The 19,316-nt window shown below is 39.5% G+C and overlaps 1 protein-coding gene across 1 annotated transcript in view; it reads right to left on the bottom strand.

The window, feature by feature from the left end:
- Window positions 1-33: 33 nt before the first annotated feature.
- Window positions 34-19,316, bottom strand: part of LOC117829325 (polycystic kidney disease 1 like 1) — a 44,332-nt gene continuing 25,049 nt past the window's right edge. The window contains exons 34-58 of the mRNA XM_034706954.1: window positions 18,611-18,717; window positions 18,374-18,473; window positions 18,176-18,304; window positions 17,917-18,090; window positions 17,636-17,822; window positions 15,745-15,839; window positions 15,195-15,661; window positions 14,960-15,044; window positions 14,673-14,855; window positions 14,468-14,586; window positions 14,227-14,334; window positions 14,034-14,142; window positions 11,228-11,423; window positions 7,842-7,876; window positions 6,775-6,840; window positions 5,414-5,583; window positions 5,076-5,310; window positions 4,880-4,984; window positions 4,428-4,568; window positions 4,008-4,142; window positions 1,781-1,993; window positions 1,489-1,653; window positions 1,054-1,218; window positions 843-934; window positions 34-570 (exon numbers count right to left, since the gene is read on the bottom strand). Coding sequence (XP_034562845.1) covers window positions 285-570; window positions 843-934; window positions 1,054-1,218; window positions 1,489-1,653; window positions 1,781-1,993; window positions 4,008-4,142; window positions 4,428-4,568; window positions 4,880-4,984; window positions 5,076-5,310; window positions 5,414-5,583; window positions 6,775-6,840; window positions 7,842-7,876; window positions 11,228-11,423; window positions 14,034-14,142; window positions 14,227-14,334; window positions 14,468-14,586; window positions 14,673-14,855; window positions 14,960-15,044; window positions 15,195-15,661; window positions 15,745-15,839; window positions 17,636-17,822; window positions 17,917-18,090; window positions 18,176-18,304; window positions 18,374-18,473; window positions 18,611-18,717 — 3,867 coding nt within the window. The 3' untranslated portion in view covers window positions 34-284. The remainder of the gene's footprint in view (window positions 571-842; window positions 935-1,053; window positions 1,219-1,488; window positions 1,654-1,780; window positions 1,994-4,007; window positions 4,143-4,427; window positions 4,569-4,879; window positions 4,985-5,075; window positions 5,311-5,413; window positions 5,584-6,774; window positions 6,841-7,841; window positions 7,877-11,227; window positions 11,424-14,033; window positions 14,143-14,226; window positions 14,335-14,467; window positions 14,587-14,672; window positions 14,856-14,959; window positions 15,045-15,194; window positions 15,662-15,744; window positions 15,840-17,635; window positions 17,823-17,916; window positions 18,091-18,175; window positions 18,305-18,373; window positions 18,474-18,610; window positions 18,718-19,316) is intronic.

The following is a 19,316-nucleotide window of genomic DNA, read 5'->3' as shown; positions in this document are numbered from 1 at the left end:
ATAGAATGTACTTTATTCATTCCTGGTGGGAAATTCAGGTGTCTGGCAGATAAAATGATAAAAATCACATAAAACAAGTTATTCAGGTGTCTGTCAGCTCATCTCCCATAGAGAGTTATAAATGACTCATACAGAGTAATGAACAACCAGCAGTAGTTAAAAGTTATTCAAACCATGTTGTTTCAGAACAGAATATTCCTTGGAGACCAATATAAACAGTTTATTTGATTGAGGTGATATTTTCAATATAAAGACATAGTAAACAGTATTATTTTAGCTGAACTCTAATCTGTCGGTAAACTTCCAGGCTCCTCATGGACCAGAACTTCCACCACCACCTCTGTATGTGTAGCCTGAGCGTTTCTTAACAAACAGCTGTCATCTCTGGCAGTCCTCTGCTCAATCTGTTTCAGTTTCTCTTCAGTATAAACTCTGATGTGTGGCGCAGACTCATGAGGCGACCTGCAGTTTTCTTCAGCTTTTGTTGCAGGCACAACAGTGTCAGAGGAACAGTCTGCCCTTTTGCTTCTCTGATCCAGGAGAGATAGTGCCTCCAGTTCTAGCTTGGACCTGGTGATGCATTTCCATGCACAGGAAAACAATCATTCTTATCAGTTTGTAGTTAATGATATTTAAAGTTTTGCACAAGAATAAAAGAGAAGCCTGCTTTGTCTCCTGGAGGAAACATCAGGGTGGTTTATTTCCTGTGTCATCTTCTTAATTTCTGGTCAGGTTGTCTCAATAACAGTGGCCTGTAAGCCTGTTTAATTCATGTATGGCACAATAATGTAACAATATTAAATCATATCACATAGCCTAAATTGGTTGTGGAAAAGCATTACCTGAGCAGGTGAGATGGAGTCAGGGTTTCCACATGTCCACCGACATCTGTGTGAGCCTTTGTCTCATCTGTTATCAGCGGTCTAACAAAATCCTGTCACAGATCACACAATATTGAAACGCCTTCTATCGTTCCACTTTTTTTTAAACACTATATTTTGTGTAAGAGTAACTTGTGTCTTTTTTAAGGATATTGAACTGAGGTGAACTTGCCCGTGTGTCTGTGATGAGTGGCTCCTGTATGAGTGAGGCATCAGGACTGTCCTCTCTGTAACGATGGGCTTTCAGGGGCAGCGTGTGGTGCAGGCTGTTTGAGAGGACGTTGAGTTTGAACAAAAGTTCATCCACTAAGCTTTCAAATTCTTCAAGGTGGTAAGCCTGAAAAATCAAAAAGGTAAAGAGATTTATTTCTGACCCTAAATATCTGTTATCTCTGCTAATAAAACTAAGCTCAGCGGTGTGCAACATTTGAAGAAATACGATAAGCTGCAAATAATTCAAAGGCAAACATTCACATCAAATAATGCCCTGATCATGGTCTTAACTATTCACACCAAGGTAATCTGACAATAGTTTATGTTTTAGATACATCCAGTAACTTTTTTAAACAGAATTTCAAAGCAAAGCTGGTTGAACTGCTTTTCTTACCCTCCCCTCCTCTTCAGTTTCAAGCCACACACTTTTACGTGCACGCCCAGTAAACTCAGAGACTCTCTGTCTGATGTGATTGGTTAATTCCGTCACAGTGAAGACGTTCCTTCGGGGTCGAGATGCTTTAGCACTTCTAACCAATGAGGACACAACACCTACAGCCTGCAAAACAGACAAACAACTTTTATTGTCCCAGCAATAATAAGGCTTGTAAAGACTTCATGTTTGCATAAAGTCATCATTAGGTTACAGTTTTTACAAAGACAAGTATAAAATGCTGTTTATGTACCGCTGCTGTCCACACGATGGAGGACAGGTGGAGCAGTCCTCGGTAAAGGAGGTCACACCCAGTGAGGAGGACTCTTTTTGAGGCCCTGCGACCCCAGTAATGACAGAGCAAAGTCTGAGGTGAGCAGGAGAGTAACCTGAAGGCCCAGGAGGTTTCTGTGAGCGGGAGATTCCCAACACAGGACAGCGCCACAATCAGGACAAGACCGGAAATCTAGGAGAGAGAGGGAAACTGAGGAATTTTAACATTGCAAAACAGAAAAGAATACATTTAAATTAAACAGAATGAAGTGGTGAGACAATAGACCAATAAATCATTGTTTAAGAGGTTTTTCAAATAAATAAATAAATAAAATAAAATAAAATAAAATAAAATACAATAAAATACAATAAATAAAATAAATAACATAAAAATGATTATGTAACTAAAAGCATTAAAAGGAGAATAAAAGAGGTTTTCAGAATGAGAGGACGAATGAGAGGACGACATTACATCAGGACAATTAGAAAAAGTGAAAAGGATAAATAAGGAATATTAAAATAATTAACATTTAATTAATTGATTAATTAAAACAATAAATAATCAAATAAAATAATCAAATGCAATTGAAAAAAAATGGTTTGATAAAAGCTAAAAGAAAAAGAAAAAGAAATAGAAGTAAAAACAGTTAAAAGGATAAAGTCACATAAAAGTGAGTCTGTAAAAATGGGTTTTAAGAAGAGAGAAGAAGATGTCACTGACTCTGCGAGCCTTATCTCCTCAGGGAGGTCGTTCCAAAGTCGAGGGGCTCTGATGGAGAAAGCTCAATCCCCTTTGGATTTGAGCCTTGACTTTGGAACGGCCCAAAAAAATGTACACTGTATCACCAGAACAGCTGCATTAATAAAACGTGTACTAAAGGCATGTCAAAATAAATAATGCTGTTCTCCAGGGCCAGAATACTGAATATGAATATGTACACATATCACCTTTAAATGGAGAAGTTTAAATACCTTGGAATATGGCTTGATAAGGACTTACATTTAAAAACCATAAACACTCTCGCCACCAAGTTGAATCAGAGAGTCGACTTCCCGCACAGAAACAAATCCAGTTTTCCATCGACTTGTTGAAGCACTGTTTTTATGTGTTTGTCTGTTGAATGATTATGTGTTTGTTCATTGTTTTTAAATTAGATTGTTTTTACATTGTAAATTAGTCTGTTCAAGAATAAATAAAGGTTAGGAATAAAATTAAGTAAACGCTGAATAATCCAATCATCTCCGGATAGAAAAGGGACGCATCAGTGAGGCTAAAGGCAATCAATAGTGCCCTATTACACCTCCAGGACACTACACTCCGAGCATGCAGGCCTGCTCGTCATACCTAAAGTTTCTAAAAGTAGTATGGGAGGCAGAGCCTTCAGCTATCAGGCCCCTCTCCTTTGGAATCATCTACCAGTCAGGGTCCGGAAGGCAGACACCCTCTCTACTTTTAAGAGTAGGCTTCAAACTTTCCTTTTTGATAAAGCTTATAGTTAGAGCTGGCTCAGGCTTGGACCAGCTCTTAGTTATGCTGCTACAGGCTTAGACTGACACACTGGGATGCTGTCTTTCCCTCTCTCCCCTCCCTATCAATCACTTTAACTCTTCCTGTCCCATTAAAGTTACTAAACATAGCTCTTTCTGGAGTCCCTGAGCTCCCTTGTCTCGTAGGGTCCTCTGGAGCTCTGCTGCTGTGGACGTGCCAGACTCCAGCTGCTATAGCTACTACTATCCGTCTCCCCACTATCATCTCTCTCTCTCTCTTCATCTCCCTCTATCCCTCTCTCTAACACTGTCTCAGCAGATGTGCGTCTAACATGAGTCTGGTCCTGCTGGAGGTTTCTGCCTGTTAAAGGAAGTTTGTCCTTGCCACTGTAACTTGCTAAATGCTGCAAAGTGCTCTACTCATGGTGGATTAAGATGAGATCAGACTGAGTCCTGTCTCTAAGATGGGACTGGATCTTATCCTGTCTTGATGTTGGTTCTTTGTTAATAATAGAACATAGAGTACAGTCTACACCTGCTCTGTTTGTAAAGAGTCTGAGGAGAACATTTGTTGGGTTTTAGTGCTGTACAAATAAAGATTGATTGATTAATAATGACGTGCATTAAAGTGAAACATGCAGGATATATTTATGGTTGTGTTGTATTTCTCCTCAACTTCTGAAGATGTATCTATAAAGATGTGTACGCAGTGTTTTTACCGTTGGCCAGAAGAGTCTGGAAAGTGTGCGAGTGAGGAGAGCAGCAGAGGCAGCAAACGCCCTCATCATCCTCAACACACTCACACACTTCATGGTGTGGAGGAAGAGCAGAACTCCACGCAGACTGCGGATAAACTGTAGACACAAAAACAACATGTTTATCACTGTGAAGGACTTTCTAGCTTCAGAATGAGCTTTCTCTCAGTATTTAATCAGGTTGTGTCTAAGAGTACAAACTTCATGTGTTCTTTGAAAGTGTTAGAACTCCAGTATGAAGAAGTTTAATAAACTCTGAGGCTGTTCTAGTTTCAAAAGGACTTGAAACTAAAACTACAACTAGGGATGAACTATAATCATTTAAAGCAGGACAGTGAGTGTACAGGTTTTCTCTCTTCCTTCATTCATCTTTCTTTCTCTCACTTGTTCCCAGTCAGCCAGGAGGGTGACATCAACATGTCCTCCATGGTTGTGTCTCTCCAGCAGCTCCACGACATCCTGGACAATCACAGAGTGATGGATGTAATACGTGAAATACATCAGGGTTACAATCAGCAGAGTGACCTGCAGAGGAGGTGAAATAGAGGTTTAATTCTGCAGCATTAAAGCATATAAGGTACATTATATTTACTGCAGTCCACATTATTCTGTGTGGGTGACCTTAAAAAGCCTTCCTCTGTGTGAATAACTCCACAGTGTGTCTCAGAGCTGAAGGTTATTTTAACCCTCTCAGAGAGGTCATTGTGATCTTGTTTACTCTGTTGGCCGGCTGAGCGTGTGTGTTTGCATCCGTGTGTCTAATTCATGTTCCAGCTCGGTGGAGGTTAATCTTAATCTTTCTGCCCATGTGCTCTTTGCATGCATGGTGGACTCACTTCTAACCAGTTGCAAGGTGTCCTCCAGTATCCCATCAGCCCCTGCTGCCCTACACAGTACACTTGATCCCAGAGTTGCAGCAAAGACAAGACAAGGAAGAGGAGCTGGAGGGGAGGAAGAAACAGTCTCATTGAGTTCAGTGTTGAGTTTAGCTTGCTTGTTTTGTAAAAGACAAAGACATAAAAGAGTTTCCACCTGGCACGCCATGACAGCATAGTCCCACACAGCAGGAGTGTGATGCACCCTCACAGACCGGACTCTGGCAGAGGGTAGCAGCACACCTGCAGGGCTTCGCTGAGCGATCAACGTCACAGTGGTGAATACGTTCGCTGCAGGAATGAACACGGTGAACTGGACTGTCAATGCAGTCGTCTGTCTGCAAAGCCAATCAGCTGAATGCAGGAGCTTCAGTTTGGACGCAGCATCAGACCTGCAGGAGGACAAAGTGAATGATGATGATTTCACAAACATCAGGACATACTCTCAACAGAGATCATTGAATTTGGTCACGTGTGTTTCTGTGTGTTTCCCACTTCCTGTGGCCTAAGCCGATGGTAGCACTTTGTTCAACGCCACGACCCAGCTGACCGCACGTCCTTGGAGGCGTTGATGTAGGAGTCAAGACAGAGTTGTGTGAGTGAGCTGATGTTTTGCGCCCCGACAAGACTGAGCCAGGATATTCTGGCATGAGAGTCACAGAGAGCTGAGCAGGCGAAGCAAAGACAGAATACACTCAGTCAGATCAGAATCAGGGAACACTGCAGACACAGCACAGAGCTTCTCCTTCAGTGTGGGAAGAATTCAGTCATCTCTCAATGCAATACTGTCTGAACTTCCACATACTGACATACTGTAGTATGCACTTGTTGCTTCGGCACATGTTTTTCCAACAGCACCCTCTAGTGGTGGATATGGTCAAGGACACAGCAGTGTAATAATGTCCTTAACAAAACAAAAAACTTCTGACTTTTCTTTAAAGATTATACAGAAGACAACACTTTCTTTAAATTATGACTCGGTTAGGCCTACTTGGTTCTGATTGGTCAGAACCCCACGAACCCACAACAAAGATGTTGTTAATTAATTCTCAACATTAAAAGCGACGACAGGAACAACCTGATGACACGTCATATCAAATCAATCCTCAGAAAGTAGTCTGTCACATTCCCCCTCTGCCTGTTGACATTGTGGTAAAAACGTTAGTGTGGTCTCAGGCTCGTCTCAGAGTGGGGAAATAATGACAGCTAGTGGGTCGAGATGTGAGAGCAGCCTGAGGAGCTACTGGACCCCTACCATCTCTGAGTGGAGCAACATCCTGTCCTGTAATCCAGAGCTGGAGAGAGCATCTCTAAGCTGCTGATCTCTACAAAGTCCCTTAAACCAGAAGAGGTAGAGAGAACAGACACAATGTTCAAAGTTGAGACGTTTGACTCATTAATGTTTAAAGGTGTGTCTATGTCAAAGAGAAGAAGGAGAGCTGAAAGAGGACAGAAATGTCAACATCAATGTTTTTGCAGAGGTCCCGTTCACCTTGTCTAATGTTCCCTAAAGTTCAGATTAAAGGGGACTGTTACAAAAAGCAGGATCATGTTTGAGCTTGATGATGGACTGAAATATTCAGTTTAATGTTCATTTATCCTACAAGATGTTTAGCTGTATAAATTAATCATTTTTAAATCAACAGTCTCTGACGTGGAGCGGGGTCAGATTCACCCTCCTTTGCTTCAGGGCCTTGCTCACCCTTATATAGGGATTCTAAATCACAGAACCACCTGCTCACTCTGCCTTATCCCTCACTTTCATTGAAATGTTGTATTCATTTGTTTATAATAAAATGATCTTGGGTTAGTAATCCACTGTAACATGTAAATGTTGAAGTCTTTTAGTTGCTTACATCGCCCTGAAATGAGCTGCAGTCCTTCATCTTCCACAGGATTGGCTCTGCGATCATGACGTATGTCTGTTGGAGGAAATCAAACTAATGAGGGTTAGGGTCATTTAACACAACATCGTTATCATGCAGGATTTTCATCCTGATGCATCACATTAGTATTCACCTGCTCATATTGTGTGTTTTTAAAGTATATATAGAATATATTTTGTATCATGTGCCTCATGTGTATACCAAAACCTGCTTATTAGGGCCTGACCCTCTTGGAAGGCAAGGAATCATTATTCTTTTACAGTAATTATTTTTTTGTTTTAGGCCTGAACTTAATCAAATCTCAACATATTTCACAAACACATCAGTCGTGTGTGAAATGTATATATTTTAGATGTCTCATGCCAAAACCTAAAAAAAATCTGCTCCATTGCACCGCCTTAGAGGTTTCAATAACCCTTCCCATAGTTTTTTTTTTCACCTTCATGTACCAACATTCCTATGCGTGTTTTTGATATAAAGACCTGCAAAAATCCTCTTGCACCTATGTCCTAAACTCAACACAAATGCTACACCTTCGATGGAATTTCAAAATTGACCCCCAATTTACTGATTTACAGCACCCCTATACTACCCAGGGCCATGCATGAGAATGAGACAATAAGATGTTATACCTTTAGAAAGTAGGCTGTTATGTTCACATTACATTATCAACATTTGTATATCTGAATATGCATTATGTTGTGGTGTGCTGATATCAGTTTTTGTTGATCATCCATAACAATAGTTTTTAATGTGATGTTATTCTGATTATTTCTGAATTAGCCTTACTCAACATACTAACCACCTTAAAAAGAAATTAGATTAAACTGTTCATGCAGATTAAAGCTAGATGCCACCAAATTGTAAATAGTTGGACATTTTGTGTGTTCATCAGAGGATGTCTTTCTCCATAAATAATGTGAATGACCACTTGGTGGCACAGGGGTACAGTGGACGATCATACGCTTGTCCGGGCTCACCAGTCGTCTAGTTCTCTGTGCGTATGACCTGGATCACATTGTATATGACGGGCTCACCGTGCGTCTGACGTGGAGACTGCGTGTCTCACATTCTATGGTCTCAGCGTGTTGAGCTCAAAGGTTGAGCTGTGAGTTCTTGGATGTTCCGGGGTGTGTTCTCCCTTTGGACAACAATATGTTTGTTTATGACGTGATTTTATTGTCGAATCACATTTGATGGCCAAAGGTTATACATACTTCGTCAAGACAGTGACGTGCTTATTCAGAGGCGGACCACAGGACACGATCCATCTAACCTTCACGAGAGCAAACTTACTGTTATTTAAAATAAAACTGATCTGCAACAAGTTCAGACTTCAAACCACAGCCAACAGTCATAAGAATTGATCCAAAAGTATAGATTGTATGGCTTTGTGTCATTTACTTTGAATAGACCTTAGAATGAGCCTTTTGTTAGGCTAAATGTGTGACTGAAACCTGGAGTCATTTTCAATGTGGAAAAAGCTTAACTTTGATAGATGATTGAACTGAGCTGTGTTACTGGTGTGTTCGGTGCTATTTGAGTCTGTATCATTTAGCATATATCAACACCAAGAAGTAAACAAACTAGAGCAACTAAAGTCACTGGGTTAACTTCCAGTGTAGACGTATTGTGAGGCGGACGTGTTACCATAACTTTCACTAACACCTCCTCTTTCACATCAGGTTTTGAATGTGGGTATTCTCAGTGATAAGTAGCCTACAAAAAGTCCACAGTGTTCACTTGATACAATTTTTGTTATAGAGTCATCATCGACCCATAACGTGACTGCTGCATCAGGTATTTTTTTTTTTTTATAATAACTTTGTTTATTGGAAGCCGTTTCAGTTGTAACAAAGGAAAAGTACAATGCAGTACAGAGAACTTCCGTTCTTCCCATTTTTTCCCTCTTTTTTTCCCTCCCACAAACCCATCCCACTGCATCAGGTATTTAGAGATCTTTTTGGTACCTTCACTGGATTATTGTATGTTTGTTTACATGAAATATTTTGAAATTATATTTTACTTTGTGATAAGGCAGCTCAAATCTTACCTTAGGACACCAAACTGGTTAGGGCAGGTGTTGTGCCAAGAAACGCCTGCCCGCCAAGAATTGCATGCACAGCCTGCAGCAATGAACAATTTAAAACCAATACAGTTCTTACTTGCCTGGGCTATAAAGTCCTGAATCAGTCTGCAATAAACTCTCTGTGCCATTTCATGTTTATAAGTGATGTGATTTAAATTATATTTAAGGTGTGAGAAAGAAAATATGCACACAGTCTGAAAGTTTATTCTAGGAGAAAGTTTATTGATCACAAACCACCACGTACATCGTCATCGGCCTATGGGTAACTATATTTTATATATGATTTTCCCATATTTCTTCTCCTTCACTCTTGTTAAGAGCCGGTGTTCCATTCATCATGTCGAATTCCTTCTGTGTTTGGGCTTGTTTTGCCACAAAGCTTTCTCGAAGTTTTAATATTTGGTATCATTGAAGTGGGGGCTCGGATACAGTGGCCTATTGCTCAGGGTGATGATGAGCATTGTTGAATATAGCCATTAGCAGTATTGTAATAAAGCGCATCAGGTAAAATGTACTGATCAAGTGCCCGTCAAAGGTGATTTTAAGTATCATACCATGAGGCTCCTCGTAGCCAAGTCGAATATTAAAACGACTGATGAAATCTCTGAGAGACAATCGTACGATTTCGATTGCATCGAGGACATTTCCCCCGACTGCGTTAAATACCATAACATGGAGTTCCATGTTATTGTTGAATATATCCATTAGCAGTATTGTAATGAAATGCATCAGGTAAAATGTACAGATCAAGTGCCCGTCAAAGGTGATTTTAAGCATCATACCATGAGGCTCCTCGTAGCCGAGTCGAATATTAAAACGACTGATGAAATCTCTCAGAGACAATCGTACGTTTTCGATTGCATCGAGGACATTTCTCCCGACTGCGTTACGTACCATAACATGGAGTTCCATGTTATTGTTGAATATAGCCATTAGCAGTATTGTAATGAAATGCATCAGGTAAAATGTACAGATCAAGTGCCTGTCAAAGGTGATCATACCAAGATGCTCTTCCTCATGTCGCACATTAAACCCTCTGATGAAATCTCTGAGAGCCATTCGTAAATGCTGGATCGCATTAATGGTGGTCCTGCCAACTGCTTCCATAGTTGGCTGTGGTTTGAAGTCTGAACTTGTTGCAGATCAGATTAATTTTAAATTGCAGTAAGTTCGCTCTCGTGAATGTCAAATGGATCCCGTCCTGTGGTTCACATCTGACTGAGCACCTCACTGTCACAAAATGTGTTTTGTTTGGACAATGAAATCCGGGGGACAACCTTCTTCCACGAAATATGTTTTGATTGGACGATAAAATCACGTGTCCAACGTGAGAACATACTCCAGAACATCAAAAAAACTCAGCTCAACAAGCTGTGACACATAGTCTCCACCTGTCAGATGCACTGTGAGCTCATGATGTGCAAGGTGATTATATAATGATAAGCAGAGTCAGTGCTGTGCCGAGACCTGCCTGCCCGCCGAGAATTGCACGCACCACGCTGGAACCTGCTCATAGTAAAGCAGTCTACGACAGTGTACCATTAAAAAACGATTAAAACTCTTATTTGTGGGCCTGAACAGTGATGAGAATTGATCCAAAAAGACTACAAATACAGGAAAATAGTTGTGAAATGAAAATAAACAGTACAACCCCGGTGTGAGAGTAGAGGAGATAAGATGCTATGTCTGTGTGTTTGTTGATAAGAGACGCTGAAGGAAGCAAGGTTTCGCAGATTCAAAGAGTTGCTGAACAAGAACTTAAATTAGTTGGACAATAAGGCAGGATTTGAATAAAACATTTTAAATAACTATAAATAATCTTTTCAAACATACATCATTTTTATCTTTACATACAAACTCCCACCCCTGTCACTTCCATGCTGACACAGAAAGGGGAAAGTAAAGTCCAAGTGTAATGAATTATAGGTCGACCTGTTCAATTGAACACTGAAGTTCTGGGTACAGAGCAGAAGCAATGCCACGATAAACTGTTCTGATTTTGGTTTATCTTGTTTAAACAATAAAAGCTTGGTTAAAAGCAAATGTAATGTCATGACAAACCATATTAATTTATTTGGCTGTGGTTTATACACTATAAATATGGGTTAAAAGCAGATGCTGTAACGATCTATGTTAATTTATTTTCTCTTATTTAAAAACTCCAAGATTTGGTTAAAAGTAAGTGCGATGCTGTGATTAACTATATTCATTTTATTTTCCCATGTTTGAACACTTAAATTTAGGGTTGAAGCAAATGTGATACTGTGATATCCTGTACATCTCATTGTATGACGTGTGAACTTTAAACATTTGGGTTAAAAGCAGATGCAATGCTGTCATAAAATATTTTAGTTAAATTTCCTCTTGTAAGTTCTGTTTTTCTCGTTCTGCAGGTCCCAGACAGAGGTGCTATGGAAGTGGAAGTATCTCCCTTTAATTGTGAAAAGAGAGCAGAGCTGTTGAACATTATAGACTGAAACATGGAAGCTTTGACCTCATCCGTTCTTCTCTTGCCTCTCTTGATGGAGTTCTGGTATGAATTTGATGGATACAAGTTAATATCTTGAGAAAACTGTGTTCATGTGTTAACCTATGCCCATTATCTTCTAGACCACTGAACCCGCAGATATGAGGTGCTTTTGTCTTCAAGGACTGCCTCACAGTTTGGGGATGATCCTGCTGCCTTTTTCAAGTCCCGCTCTGTAAGTAACTACATTTGATTTAAAAGATAGTGCGGCATATTTATCATTATTGCACATGCTAAAGCATCCATCAGTGTTTAGTGTTGTCCAGTCTTGACATTTCAGGTGTGAGGGCCTGTTCATCACAGCTTGTGGCTTTAATTAGTTGTTACGTTACCTTATGTCACGTTATGTTACGTTATGTTATGTTATGTTGTGTTATGTTATGTTACGTTATGTTACGTTACGTTGCGTTATGTTACGTTATGTTATGTCACGTTATGTTACGTTACGTTATGTTATGTTACGTTATGTTATGTTAAATTATGTTATGTTATGTTATGTTATGTTACGTTATGTTATGTTAAATTATGTTATGTTATGTTACGTTATGTTATGTTAAATTATGTTATGTTATGTTACGTTATGTTATGTTACGTTATGTTATGTTATGTTACGTTATGTTATGTTATGTTATGTTACGTTATGTTATGTTATGTTATGTTACGTTATGTTACGTTATGTTATGTCACGTTATGTTATGTCACGTTATGTTACGTTATGTTATGTTACGTTATGTTATGTTATGTTAAGTTATGTTACGTTATGTTATGTTACGTTATGTTATGTTACGTTATGTTATGTTACGTTATGTTATGTTACGTTACGTTACGTTACGTTATGTTACGTTATGTCACGTTATGTTACATTATGTTATGTTAAATTATGTTATGTTATGTTACGTTATGTTATGTTACGTTATGTTATGTCACGTTATGTTACGTTATGTTATGTTACGTTATGTTATGTTATGTTACATTATGTTATGTTATGTTACGTTATGTTACGTTACGTTATGTTATGTTACGTTATGTTATGTCACGTTATGTTATGTTACGTTATGTTACGTTACGTTATGTTACGTTATGTTATGTTACGTTATGTTATGTTACGTTATGTTATGTTACGTTATGTTATGTCACGTTATGTTATGTCACGTTATGTTGCGTTACGTTATGTTACGTTATGTTATGTTACGTTATGTTATGTTACGTTATGTTATGTTACGTTATGTTATGTTACGTTACGTTACGTTATGTTATGTTACGTTATTTTATGTTACGTTATGTTATGTTACGTTACGTTACGTTATGTTATGTCACGTTATTTTATGTTACGTTATGTTATGTTACGTTATGTTATGTTACGTTACGTTACGTTATGTTATGTTACGTTATGTTATGTTACGTTATGTTATGTCACGTTATGTTACGTTATGTTATGTTACGTTATGTTATGTTACGTTATGTTATGTTACGTTATGTTATGTCACGTTATGTTACGTTATGTTATGTTACGTTGTTATGTTACGTTATGTTATGTTACGTTACGTTACGTTATGTTACGTTACGTTATGTTACGTTATGTTATGTTATGTTACGTTACGTTACATTATGTTATGTTACGTTATGTTATGTTACGTTATGTTATGTTACGTTATGTTATGTTACGTTATGTTACGTTACGTTATGTTATGTTACGTTGTTATGTTACGTTATGTTATGTTACGTTACGTTACGTTATGTTACGTTATGTTATGTTACGTTACGTTATGTTATGTTACATTATTTTATGTTACGTTATGTTATGTTACGTTACGTTACATTATGTTATGTTACGTTATGTTATGTTACGTTATGTTATGTTACGTTATGTTATGTTACGTTATGTTACGTTACGTTATGTTACGTTGTTATGTTACGTTATGTTATGTTACGTTACGTTACGTTATGTTACGTTACGTTATGTTACGTTATGTTATGTTACGTTACGTTACGTTATGTTATGTTACGTTATGTTATGTCACGTTATGTTATGTCACGTTATGTTACGTTATGTTATGTTACGTTATGTTATGTTACGTTATGTTATGTTACGTTATGTTATGTTACGTTATGTTATGTCACGTTATGTTACGTTATGTTATGTTACGTTACGTTATGTTATGTTATTTTATGTTACGTTATGTTATGTTACGTTACGTTACGTTACATTATGTTATGTTACGTTATGTTATGTTACGTTATGTTATGTTACGTTATGTTATGTTACGTTATGTTACGTTACGTTATGTTACGTTGTTATGTTACGTTATGTTATGTTACGTTACGTTACGTTACGTTCCGTTATGTTACGTTACGTTATGTTACGTTATGTTACGTTATGTTATGTTATGTTACGTTATGTTACGTTACGTTACGTTACATTATGTTATTTTATCATCCCTTGCACTCCTCTTCATTGCAGTACTGCCTCACTGTGTATATATGAATTCCTCATACGCATACTTGAAAAATAAAAGTAATCTGATTCATTTCTTTCAGTGGATCATGAAGGCTTCATATACTCTGTGACATTGATCATAAGGTTATGAAGCTGTGCAGAGATCTTTAGCTCACCTTGGTTGTTGTTGATGCATTCTTGTACATTAAAGGAAGGAGACTGGTCTGCGCCCACTTCCACCAGTCATCATGCTTTCGTATGGACATAAATGCATCGCCCTGGCTCCTACTGTGAGATTCAATATGAGTGTGTTAATCAGAGAGTGACGGAAACAGAAAAAGAGATAGCATGTGTGTGTGCAAAAGTTACCTTAGAAAGTGTTTTCTGACAGCTTTAAGATGGTTATGATCACAGGGTGAGCTGTTGTAGGTTATGCACAGCATCAGAAAAAGCATGGAGACACCGACACACAGATCCCTGGAGGACAAGAGGAGGAGATGATTCCTTATATGGATCAAACACAAAAAGCTGCACACACACACACACACACACACACACACACACACACACACACACACACACACACACACACACACACAAAAATACACACCTGAAGGTTTTGCAGAGAAGAGTCTGTTTTCTTTTCGTCCTGCAGGTTTTCCTTAGTTCTGCTTGGGTGGGCGGACGTACGTGAAGCAGGTAGCGAGCTCGCCGGCGAGCTCCAAGCAGCTGTCAGTCAGAGATGACAGACTTAATGTTTAAATAGGAACAGTGGATTACATGAGAATGACATAAGAGCTGAGTATGGGTGCAACCTTATCGAGTTTTGAGCATCTCTCCGGCTGAGGGAAGGCAGCTTTCCAAATCTGATGCTGATTTGCATCATCCTGGATCCACCGGTTTGTAACCCCTGTCTCAAATGTTCTTATTCTGAGGGAATGATGAAAGTCTGCTCTGTCTCTGAACCACAACGAGACAGTCACTGCTGCTGTGACGACCTGTAGGAGAGAAGAGTTGATTTGTCCTCATTGTCTAGGTAGTCAAATGTAGAATAACTTTAGATATCTTTAATAAGTTTGAATAAAGGCTTGTGTTGGTTTACCACAGCTGGCTGGATGAAAAAGATGCACAATATCAGGGAGAAGAAGAGGGAGTGTATCCACAGCAGAAACTTTCCACTGCTGAACCTGAAAAATGACAACACCGACACACTTGAATGTTTGACTCTGAGACACACGGTTAAAGTAAAGGATGTGTATCAGGATTAAAAAATGAAGTCTGAGTATAAAATCCATAAAGCCACACTTTATCAGATAATAACATCAATAACGTGATACCTCAGTCCCAGCTCTGCAGACAGCACCAGGCAGAAGAGCGTCAGTAGCACACACAGGGTCCAGGCCGCACAGGGACTCCACTGAGACGCAGGTCGGACTCTTCTCTTTTTGGGCCCGGCGTCGACATCGTCATGTCTGCTGTGATTGAACCAGGCTGCCTCACATTGCCTGCCCTCCTCCTGTTTCCCTTGATGAGTCTGACCTCCGTCCATCGCACCCAACAAAAGAGCTTTTTGGGATCCTTGAAACCTGCTGCTTGCTCTTCTATGTGACTTGTTCCCCTGAGGTGAGTGAACACCAAAGCTCCCCTCAGCAATCAGTGACACATTCTGAAACTCTGGTCCCAGTTTTATTTCAGCTATCAGAGCATGTTCTTTCCTTAAGGCTGCCTCTGTTTGGCCTTCAGGTTCTTTATCTGATGCTTTATTTTCAACACATGTAGAGGACACTGACCGCTCATCTGTGCCCTGGAAAACAAGAGAACATAAAAGCTGCTTAAAGAACAGAAAGGAACAAAGACAAGAGGGAGAAATGATGAAGCTGGAGTCACCTGGTGTTTGTTCCTCCAGGTTTCCTGTGCCCACTGATGAAGACTGCTCCAGAAGAGATGTGACTCAGATACACTGTCAGTCACTGAGAGAGTGTCTGTGTGAAGACAAAACAATAATTATATTATAGGAGTCACATCATAGTCAGGATTCAGGGTTTTAAATAAGCCTAAACCTTGTTCTGTTTGAGGAAAAGACACAAAGACACAGTGAGCTCTGTTGGGGGGACGTGAACTTCAAATTATGAATGAACAGATCAAATTAAACGCCACAGTTTAAGCTGGTTTTGAATGACTACACTTCTTCTTCTTCATACTTCTCTGACTCTCTTAACTCTAACAGTATTAAAATCAGCTCTTTCAGTCCTCACGGATTAAAGCTCCAGGAGGAACTTTGAGGAACAATTTTGGTAGTTACTAGTTAATTTTGGTGTCGCTCATTGAGAATCTTTGCAGAGGAAAATGGAAAACATGTCTGTTTCTTCAGGGTGCTCTCAATCAATCAGTCAGACCTCATTTGTGAAGCACCTTTCATACAAAAATATTGTAACACAAAGAAAAATTAATAAATAAAAAACATTTAAACTTAATAATTGAGTCAGTAAATAAAGTCAGATAAGATGAAACCAAATGATTACAGAACCTGACAATAATAATAAAAATAATAAAAATAATAAACATAATAATAATAATAATAATAATAATAATAATAATAACACTAAATATAATAATAATATTAATTATAATAACAATAATAATAATAATAATAATAATAATTGATAGGATGTATATAGCACTTGTTTGGGTACTCAAAGTCGCTTTACATCAAGTGCGAAAACAGAATATGAATGAAACAGAATAAAGAGAGAGTCAGGGTGGGAGTAGAGGATATATATATATTGTAGGCTTTTTTTAACAGGAAGGTCTTGAGTGGGTTTATAAATTATTGAAGAGAGTCAGAGTTGCGGATGTGTGGAGGGAGAGAGTTCCAGAGAGTTGGGGCAGCGATGGCAGAGGCTCTTTCCCCCAAGATGCGGTGCTTGGACTTGGTGACCTGGGACAGGAGATTGTCATCTGATAATCTGAGGCAGCAAGATGGGTAGGTCGGTCAGGTATGAGGGGGCGAGGTTGTTAGGGGCTTTGTAGGTGATGAGCAGGATTTTGAAATTGATTTGGTGCTGTATGGGGAGCCAGAACCATTGATGAACAGTGCCCTCTAGTGGCCCCACCTATGTATAAAACGTAAAAAAAAAAAAAAAAAGAAGTGCCTTCTGGTTGCCCATGTAGTTCATTATGTCATGTTATGTAAATGATGTAATTATAATGAATAATATATAAATAAATTAATAGTTTTATTATTGAATTTATAATTCAATTTCCAGCACAAATGGTCACATAAATATTCACCAGAATGCAGAGAATTAAGTGTAAGCTGCTCAACATTTCCTGGGGGAGGACACCCCTCTTGTTAACGCTGCCTCAATAAATTAAAATTCACCCTAAACTGTGGGTACAGGGGTTTGAAAGGAGGTGCCCCCGCCCCTCAAACAGCCTGAGTACGCCACTGGTTATCTTCCCACCTAACACGCCGCAGCAGCAATTTTAAAATATAAAAATAACACTGAAGACAGAATCAGTCTTCACCCTGCCTCTGTCAGTCATACAGAGACATCATCATTCACTTCAGCCTGTTTCATAACCAGCAGATAACTCTCACAGGAGCTTTAAGCTACAGCTAAATAAAGTAGGTTTAATAAAGGAGAATTAACAGCACAAGATGATGATAGACTGCAACAGAAGTATGCTTTAGTGATTATGTGTTTATGTGTTTACAGGATGACTGTGGATTTGTAAGTTCTTAGATGGAGTGGATCTGTATGATGAGGAAGCTCACCTTCTACAAAGTCCTTCTCAGCTTCTCTGTATTTTGTGTGTTGGACCTCTGATCCGGACAGTTTGACCTCCCGCAGTCTGAACAGGAAGGATATAAATGCTGCTGCAGGCAACGCAGCCACCACACTTAATATTCCTGTTGTGATGGAAACAGCTGATGCATTGATGAAGCCCACTTCAAACAGGAGCTGTGCACAAAGGATCAAGGACAACAACATCACAGGTGAACAATTTCTCTCTCCCGTCAACCGATCTGACACCCTGAGAGTTTTAAAGACTTACCTGTTCATCCATTTGTGATATGATTACCGTGTTGACACATGCATAGCCCATCAGGAGCAGCAGGCTAATGCTTAGCCTCTGAGTGCGTGTGAAAGAGCTGGGGCAGGGGCAGCTGAGCACAGATATCCACATGTGGTGATCGGTTAGGTACTCAGATAGCTTCAGACTCAACATCTGCAAGAACATGTCACAAAGAGGAGGAGGTGAAGGGATGTTTATCACGTATCTGAATATGTGTGTGTGTGTGTCGGAGCTCCACCTCAGCAAAGCCGATTCCCTCGCTGCAAACTCGCAGCATCCTCTCCACCCGGCCATCTCCTTCATTCACAGCCAGCCAGCACAGACTGACAAAGAGCCAAGCTCGACCTTCAACGCTCCCTCTGTTCACCTGTTTCAAAAGCAGGAAACAAATCAACTTGATGGTGAAACTGAAGAGAGAACAGTGTTTCAAACTTACCTCAGATACCTCCACATGTTTGAGGTACCAGGACGGGGAGGGTCCAGTGTTGTCGTGCCAGATGTGAATGCCACACAGTGCGCCGAGGTTGTCCGCTGCACTGAGGAGTCAGAGGAAAAACACAGGTTGAAGCAGGAGATTAAAAAACTGTGATTTATTCTTCCTGCAGCCATATTTTGATTCAAGGAGAAAAAAACAGATTTTTATAACCATGTGGGAGACAATAGTTTGATTTACCTTAGTATGAAGGTGTCTTGAGAGTTCTGTCTAAACAGGGTGTATCCTGGGACTTGTAGTTCTTTTGTCTGTGAAGATCCCTCCTCACCTTTCAGCACTATGTAAACCTAGTGAAAAGAAAAGAGACGGTTGCCCTGACATATCAGTACTGGACGTTACTCTGCGTCTGAAACACTGACCCACACACACTTAGAGAAGATCAAACATGAAAAGAAGTTTCATTCAAACCCATTTTTTTAAAGGCTAATGAGGTTAGCCTTTTTACCCACTGATTTGTTTCTATAAGCACTCATTATAAACCAGTATTACTATTTCTCTAAGTTTATTTAAGTTCAGTCAGACCACTCACGTTTACTTAAGATAAAGTTTATTGCAGCATACAGTGTTGTGTTCGGCGTATGGGCTCTGAACCTCATTACTCAGCATAGATTATTTAAATGCAGACATTTAGGAGCAATGAGATAGGACTAACCCCTCGGAGCCCGTAGGTGGATACCGGGGAGGAGGTGGGTACAAAGTTTGCACACAGCACTGAGCAGGACAGCAGGAGCACTTGCAAAGCAGAGGCAGAGACGGGGAGACTTGCAGCTTAAATAGGCCGCCAATGAGAGGATGTTGAGATCAGCTGATAGGGAGGGTGATGACGTGTCAGTATGAATGAGCACAGCTCGAGTTGTCTGCCTGAACTAGCTTGCAGGCGGCGCTC

Source organism: Notolabrus celidotus, chromosome 17 (assembly GCF_009762535.1).
Source record: "Notolabrus celidotus isolate fNotCel1 chromosome 17, fNotCel1.pri, whole genome shotgun sequence".
NCBI lineage: Eukaryota > Metazoa > Chordata > Actinopteri > Labriformes > Labridae > Notolabrus > Notolabrus celidotus.
Note: the sequence above shows the minus strand (reverse complement) of the source record. Positions and strands in the feature narration are given on the sequence as shown.